The 8,020-nt window shown below is 45.1% G+C and overlaps 2 protein-coding genes across 2 annotated transcripts; one reads left to right on the top strand and one right to left on the bottom strand.

Annotated features, from left to right (window-relative positions):
• Positions 1 to 2,196: 2,196 nt before the first annotated feature.
• CAOG_06669 (hypothetical protein) lies at positions 2,197 to 3,095 on the bottom strand (the record flags this gene model as incomplete). The annotated part of the gene is made up of 2 exons (XM_004344240.1): positions 2,197 to 3,036; positions 3,087 to 3,095. The coding sequence occupies 2 exons, from the start codon at positions 3,093 to 3,095 to the stop codon at positions 2,197 to 2,199; spliced, it is 849 nt and encodes a 282-aa protein (XP_004344290.1).
• A 2,457-nt stretch (positions 3,096 to 5,552) lies between these two features.
• CAOG_06670 (GS3 protein) lies at positions 5,553 to 7,653 on the top strand. Its single transcript, XM_004344241.2, has 2 exons — positions 5,553 to 5,789; positions 6,000 to 7,653. Exons 1-2 carry the CDS (start codon positions 5,578 to 5,580, stop codon positions 7,501 to 7,503), a joined length of 1,716 nt encoding a protein of 571 aa, XP_004344291.1. The 5' UTR covers positions 5,553 to 5,577; the 3' UTR covers positions 7,504 to 7,653.
• Positions 7,654 to 8,020: the final 367 nt, after the last annotated feature.

Here is an 8,020-nt window from a genome sequence, read left to right on the forward strand (position 1 = left end):
TAACATATTTCTCTAGTATATGTCGTGATTCCTTCGGTGTTAATGCTTTTGCCTTACGTAAATATTCAACCATCTCGGCTATTTGGTTCTTTACTTCAATGCTGTCGTTCCCTGCATCTGTCTCAGCCATCAACAGTTTCAGCTTCTCTTTCAGCTCCGTTTTTGACTGTACAATGATATTCGTACCTGCACCTTCAATTATTTTTTGTTTTGTAGATTTCGAAAGATCGTGCTTCGTTTTTGCGACCAGCTTTGCGTAATATGTGCGTTCTCCATCTGTGAGATCCAATTTATTAGTATTGATTTTCTGCTTAGTAAACAATTTCTTGAAGTTGTCTGAAATGTTTGCGTTCGGGAAACCATCGAGCTTTCGACCGTCTGCTTTGGAAATCGATAATACATTCTTCTTCAACTTCTTTTTGTCAATAAAACAGTCACCAAAGGGAATGGATTCACGCACAGGGCGTTTGTAAACACCTTGACCCGAAGTAGATGGTTGCTTTCCTTTGCGTATTGTATTTAATTCTGTTTCCAAGTTTCGTATTTTATTTTCCCGTTCGTCCACACTTTCCTTAACAAATAACCAATCAGTATATCTTTTTATCATATTATCGTATGCGTTGTTTTGTCCACGGTATATTAGTTTGTCGACTTGTTTTTTGATTCTGTCGTTTTTTTGCAACAACTCTGTTTTCAATGCGGCAACTGCTTCATTATTATTTTCATTCTTAGCATTTTCCAACTTGTTCAATATCTCATCGCGCTCTGACCTTTCATTAAAGATGTCTCGTGATAAATTATTGTACTTGTCTTTCCATGCAGGTGGAACTTGTTCTTCTTCTTTCTCAATTGCTCTGAATGCTTTCTCCTCTTGCTCGCCTTCGAGAGATTTTTTGATCTGAGCAATTTGTTTTATGATACTTTTCTCCAGAATGTCACTACTATCCTTCTCACTTCCTCTTGTATCCCCTGATTTTTTACTTCCCTGTGTGTCAACATAGGGTCTGAATTTTTCAATAGCATCCAGTCTAATTGTAACATCAGCCAGCTCATCTAACGTTACATCAATCTGACTCTCCAATTTATTAATTTCATTTTCGTCGCCCACCTTGTACTGTTGGCGAAAGGCTGCCAATTCACTTTGGCTCTGAAGAAGATTGGCTTTATTTTTGGCAATATCTTCTTCTAACTTGGATACTACACTTGGTTCGGATCTTGATCGTGCTCGTAAAAGCTTATCATTATCATTGGCTATTAAAGATTCACGCTTCGCAATAGATTTCTTCAATTTTGAGGTTTCGATCACTGCTTTTCTGATTTCATCGTCCGACACTCCTTCGCTGAAGAGTTCGGTAACAAAACCATTCAAAGTGTCTTCTAACGACTTTTTTTGTTCAGGGAGCTTTGATAGATTGCTGATAAGGACAGCTCTCTTCACCATCGGCATATCGTCATATTCATTCTTGATTGGATCTGTTACTGGTCTCGGTTTCAGTTTTGGTGTAGTCATCGATGGTAAATCATCGCCAGCTGGTGGTAATGATGGTGGCGGTGGTGGTGGGGGTGGCAGGAATGATGGTGGTGGTGGCGGTGGTGGTGCACCCACGCTATCATCATTACCATTACCATTATCATTGTCATTACCATTATCATTGTCATTGTCATTATCATCACCATTATCATTACCATTATCATTACCATTATCATTACCATTATCATTATCACCCTCATCTCCGGCTGACGAAGCATCTGGTCGGGGAGCAGCTGGTCGATGAGCCGCTGGTTGAGGAGCCGCGGCATTTCCCATCAATTGTGTGAGTAACTTCAAAAATGGGACAAGGACACGAGTATCTTCTGGCGTTATTTGTTGACTGAATAATCCTTCAGTTAGTAAATTCTCTGTTGGTGCAAGAGCTTTACTATACACTTGTTGCTGTCTCCTGTCTGCGACTTTCTTTTCAATCGTAGGCACATCCAAATCCATCCCTGTGAGGAATTCATAGCGATTTATATCTCCGTCCGCTATAGCTCTTTTCAGCGCTAATTGTCTCATTACCGCGCTCTCTCTCATGTCAATTTCTGCTAGACCAATGCGGTCGACTTCTCTGAATCCAACCATTTATACATTCGAATAAGATTTTGTATCGAAATGGAGTATTATTTACTTCATTTTGAATCTATCAGAAATTTCAAGTATTATTTGACAGTCGAAATCGACCGTCTAAGATTCTCTATGAAACTACTAGTATTATTTACCGCACCTCCTTTCTTCTTCCCTTTCTTTGATGCGGCTGGTTTCTTCCCTTTCTTTGACGCAGCTTCTTCTTGCCTGTCAGATTCGTTATCAGTTAGTTTTCTCTCTCCTGTTTTGATTTTACGCTGACACGATGCGATGAGCTTTTGGACGGCCTTGACCTCTGGAGATTTAGAATCCATGCCTTCGTCTGAATAAAGGTTATTTCGATACTGTTCAAGCTTAATTAATTGAGCTCGTAATTCATCTACTTTGGTACTGATTTGTGTGTCTGACAGTTGTGCCCAAGGTATGGCCACAGACAGCTCTGTAGTGATTTTGCGGACGGCAGCTTCATTCACATCATCATCTGTAAACTCGATATTATCTATGTCATAAACATCATCATCTTGTTCAGGCGCATACGTGGGGTCGTTGAGTTCAGAATCAGCAGAGCTACTAGGTGAAGGAGGTTGAGAAGTCTGAGCTTCGTCGTATAAAGCGCGCAAACTAGCGTACGCAGGAGGAATATTCATATGCTCGTAGATTTTGTTGTAATGTTGTAAATCTGCTTTGGTGATACTCTTTTCTCCGTCTGCAACAACACCAGCTGGATCAAACAAGAGCCGTTGTAAACCAGCAGTCATTCGCACGGCTTCGCTATCACCAGTTTCGACATTTAGAAACCGAATAATGCCGGTGTTGGGGTTTCGATACACATAGTTCGGGGTACCATCAACTTGATACACATTCTCAATATTCTTCTTGAATTCATCAACATATTGTTTATTTTTGACGGCGTCCTGTTCAAATAATAATTCAACTCTGTGACGGTTCGGAATGACTAACTCACCCGATACATTGGAATTAGCTCCTTCTACTGGTATATTATTTTCGATATTGAGGAAGTCATTTGTGAGCAACTTCACTTGCTCCACAATTCTTTTACCACCATCTACCTTCTTTTTATCAGGCAAATCGAATTGCTTAATCTCTGACCACGTTTTTGCGTACGCCTCCGCTGCGTCTGGAGTCAAATCACCCATCTGACGTACATTAATAACTGATTGAAGCTTCTCGGTGGCATTGTCTCTAGTCGCTTGTAAGGCTGGGTTAGCAGCAAGCAACTCATCTATCTCAACTATATATTCAGACAAGCGCTCTTCTAATTCATCAGCATCTTCAAGAATTTCTTCGATGCCGTATCTGTAGCCATTTATCTCCACATCGCCAGCAATTTCTTTGATTCTTGGCTCAGCATCACCGTCTTCAATAGCAATACGCCCGTTACTGGCACCGGTCACGCGACCGTTCTCATCATATGTGATTGCTAGCCTTGGAACTTGTGCGGTAGTAACTTGTCCAGTCGACTCATCTGTGGAAGTTTCTTCTGTGAATAAACCCTTCTTAATCAGCTCATTTGTTGGCGCAACGGCTCTGGACAGGGCACGTTCTTGTTTTCTAGCCTCCAATTGAGTAGCTAAAGTTGTCGGCTCTAAATCAGTGTCAGTCAAGAAAGAAACTTTATTGATATCACCGTCTGCGACGTATTTGTTGAGAGCAAGCTGTTTATGGGCATTAGCCGCCTGTTCCTCTATTTTTGCGATCTTTTTGAGATCTACTTGCCTGAAACCCATTTTGTATATACAGTACAGTAATATTTAAAAGAAGTAGAGAAAACAGACTTGTGCTGAAATCCAAGTATTATTTGCAGTCGCAGTCCGATCAGGTCGTAAATAATACTTGGATTTCAGCACAAATCGTCCGATAATTCATCCGAATCGTCTTCCCATAATTCATCGAAATTCTTTCGATATCTTAAATGACGTTTGTCCTCACCCCTGCTTTTAATTCTATCAGTCATAAAGAAACTTAAGTCTTCCTTGGTTGCTTCTCTGTACATCTGCATGATTTTTTCCATCGTCATGTCGCCATCAAGCTGTCTACGCATGATCCTCTTAATGGAATCAATATCGTCAAGCGCCATAAAGAATTTGTAGTGAGCCTGATCCCTAATAAGTGTCAAAACTTCCATATACCGCTGAGTGATATAAATACACGAGCAATTCTGCTTACGCGCTCGGATAAAATACTCTGCGATCTTCATTTGATCTTTCTTCTTCTCGCACACCTGATCGTCAAAGATAATTAAATTCTGACGCATAGGATCGAAAAACTCGACGGGAGGAAGCTCACTGAGCTTATCTGTGAAACCAATAGTGGACACACCAACTTCTTCCTCGATCGCCAACATCCTATCGATAAACATCTGATACAATTTTTCATTGAGATCTTTAGCGACAATAAATATGTAGTCAAAGCACTGACATTTATCTGCAATATTTAACGCTGCGTTCGTCTTCCCCGTACCTGTCCCTCCGGCTACAACAGCCATGAATGGATGTATTGGCGCGCCTTCTGCTTCATTTGGGTTGTACATGGATGTTTTCGGGTACAACCGATCGTACTCTTCATAATAATTAATCAATGGCATCTATAATTACATAAGAAATAATCTCTCAAAAAAGGGAAGTGGGAGGCATAGTAGGAATCCCCAGAAGAGGGTGCAGGGGTAGAAATCGATGCAGTATCAGCGTTCTTCTTATACGCTTTTGTTTTTTCAAATCAGATCAGCCTCCTCACCCCCGCCGTCCCTCCTCCACCTCCTTTTCGTACATGCATCGCACTTTATTCTTATTTCTTCAATTTGTAAAAACTGATCCCATAACCATTTCCCCTGCTTTTTCTTCTCACTCTGCTGTACCCCTTTTCTCTGTTGAATCGCTCTGAATATTGGACGATGCATTGGGGTTTTTTCAAAAAAAGGACGATTTCGGGATCGATTTTTGTCGTTTTCATCTCGCTCTGCTGTACCTATTTTTTATTCATTTTTTCACAAATATTGGACGATGCTTAGGGGTTTTTTCGAAAAACGACGATTTCGGGAACGAATCTTTACCCTCGAAAAAGTCAATTGTTTTGACTGTTCATTTTTGCATTTTTTTGATGCGAGTCGGGGGAATCGGATGCTGTACTGTTTTTTTTATTGATTTTTTGAGGATTTTATTTTTTTGCCGATGCAGTACTGTTTTTTTGATGAGCGATTTTTTGGGGAAACCACACTTTATCATTAACGCTCCTTTGAAAACAGACTGGACTTCTGAGCTGTTTTGATCTGAGCAAACTGATTGAGCAATCCAAAATCTAAGAAAGTCAAGTACCTGGCCTTGTGACAATCAATATACATGTCCGTGTATTTCATCATCATCAACGTCTCGTTGTTACCAAATCTCATCTCGGCACTCAGTCTCTTTTTTTTCATTTTCCTCCACCAAAAAGGCACAATGCCGATGCGCTGTCACTACGAAGTGCTCGGCGTCGAGCAGCAAGCGACTGCCGACGATATCAAAAAGACGTATCGCAAACTGGCGCTGAAGTGGCACCCGGACAAGAACCCGGACAACATTGCCGAGTGCACCAAAGTCTTCACCTTGATCCAGAAGGCCTACGACGTGCTGAGCGACGCGAACGAGCGCGCCTGGTACGACTCGCATCGGTAAGCACTGCGAAATATAAGAAGGGAGGGGAACAAACAAAGCTTTGCTCTGAGAATCGGAAGAATCTGAGAAATTTGGATGCGAAAACCACACGTGTCTGTCAACGAAGGCCTCAGATTTGCAGATTTTGATCTCTCACTGCCCAGCTGCATTGGTGTGTTATTGTACTTGTGTTTGCATCTGTGTTTGGTGCACTTGCATCTCGGCAGGGACTCGCTGATGCGGGGCGCAGACGGAGACGGGTCGTCGGGCGAGGAAGGCGTCGACCTCGTGCCGTACTTTAGCCCCGACGCGTACGCGGGCTTTGGCGACGACGAGGACGGGTTTTACACTGTGTTTGCAAAGCTGTTTGAGCGCATTGCCAAGGACGAGGCGCAGTTCTACACGGCTGCAGACGCTGCTCGCCAAGACCGTTACGAAATCCCGCCGAGCGACGACGAGGACGAGGTCGATGAGGACGAGGTCGATGAGGACGAGGAGGACCAAGATGCAAAGGACAGCAACAAGAAGAAGACGAAGAGCGGCAGCCGGAAGGCAAAGCGAGGTGGCGCAGCGACGCCAGAGCGGCCAAACCGCACCGAATCGCCGCGAATGCTGGAAAGCCCAACGCCAGCTGCGAGCGATGCCGGTGGACATGGCTCAAAGAACAAGAAAAAGCATCACAACAACCAGCAGCAGCAGCAAAAGGCCGAGGAGTCGGCGTCGCGCAAACAAGAGGCAAACACGTCCATGTTCCCGCCGTTCGGCAAATCCACGAGCCCGTACGAGACGGTCGGTGCCGCCTTCTACAACCACTGGAGTGCGTTCTCAACACGACGACCATTCGCTAGCAAGGACTTGTACGACACGCGAGAGGCCCCGAATCGCCAGATTAAGCGCCTGATGGAAAAGGACAACCAGAAACAGCGCGACAAGGCTCGCAAAGAGTACAATGACAACGTTATTCAGCTCGTCGCGTACCTGCGCAAGCGAGATAAGCGCGTGCATGCGTATCTAGAGCGCATGGAGCGCGAGCAGGACGAGCGCGCTTCCAAGCACAAGCAGCGCTTGAAGGAAGAAAAGATGCGCCGTGCGGCCGACGCCGAGCAGTATCGCCACATTGCTGCCTCCAATCTCAAGGAGATGGAGGACGATTTAGCGCTGGTTGAGAATGCTCTTGACGACTTCCACGGGAAGAAGCGCAAAGGCAAGAAAGGCAAGGACGCGAACAAGGGCGCAAACCGTGCCGCAGCCGCATCCGACGACGCTGCGCAGGAGGACGGCAGCTCCACACCTGCAGAGGCCAATGAGACCACGCTTTCACCTGAGGGAGAAGACGCTCTGGCGGACGGCAGCAGCTCTGGGACTGGCGTCGCTCAGCAGGACGACATGGACGACGATGACGAACCTGAAGAACTGCTCTGCGTGGCTTGCAAGAAGGTGTTCAAGTCCCAAAAGGCATGGGAGAATCACGAACGGTCCAAGAAGCACCTGGAGAAGGTGGCGCTTCTTCGCGCGATTTTGGAGGCCGAAGACGAAGCCATGGCGCAAGCGGCGAGTGGTCTTAGCATTTCCGGCAACAATAACAACAACAGCAACAGCAACAGCAACAGCAACAACAACAACAGCGCTGCCGCCGCACCTTCGCCAGCAGGCAAGGGTGGCAAGCGGGGCAAAAAGTCTCGCCGAAAGGCCGCATCCAGCGACGAGGACGACAGCGACCAAGATTATTGAAGAGGAGTTGTGTGTGTGTGTCGTTGCATTGTCTTCCATAGATTGAATCGTTTCTTCTTCATGTGGTTGAGGGCTTTGTGGAAGGGATGTACTGTACTTCAATTTTGAAACCGAGCTTTGCATCTTCAAAGTGTTCCACCAGCCCATATACAGTATTCCATCCAAACGACGTCCGCTAATCCATAAGATCGGCTCATCTTCTTAGAATGAAGCTCAGTCGTTGTTGAAAGCAATAATGGTGAGTGCATTGCCATTGCATCTTCCGTTTGTTTGCCCCATCGTCCGGGCCGCTCCGCCCTTTCCGCCCTTCCCAGCTCAGACTCGCTCGAGCGTTACAATATCATTGCGAGTTTTGGTTGTTTGTGACGACGAGTCCCCCAGTCGTGCGAGTCGGTTGAAAGGGGAGCGCAATTCAAAACGTCAGTATCATCTCAAAGGCAAAGCGTTCTGCAACAGCGAGCGCGACGAGACAGACAGACAGACAGACAAACAAACAGACAGACCAGAGTGATGCTTG

This window comes from Capsaspora owczarzaki, assembly GCF_000151315.2.
Source record: "Capsaspora owczarzaki ATCC 30864 unplaced genomic scaffold supercont2.12, whole genome shotgun sequence".
Taxonomy (NCBI): Eukaryota; class Filasterea; order Ministeriida; family Capsasporidae; genus Capsaspora; species Capsaspora owczarzaki.

Bases quoted from the DNA above. Each gene is read 5' to 3' on its own strand.
- CAOG_06670 (XM_004344241.2), top strand. From the start codon at position 5,578: ATGCCGATGCGCTGTCACTACGAAGTGCTCGGCGTCGAGCAGCAAGCG. The intron at 5,790-5,999 runs GTAAGCACTGCG...GCATCTCGGCAG, and splicing joins GCCTGGTACGACTCGCATCG to GGACTCGCTGATGCGGGGCG.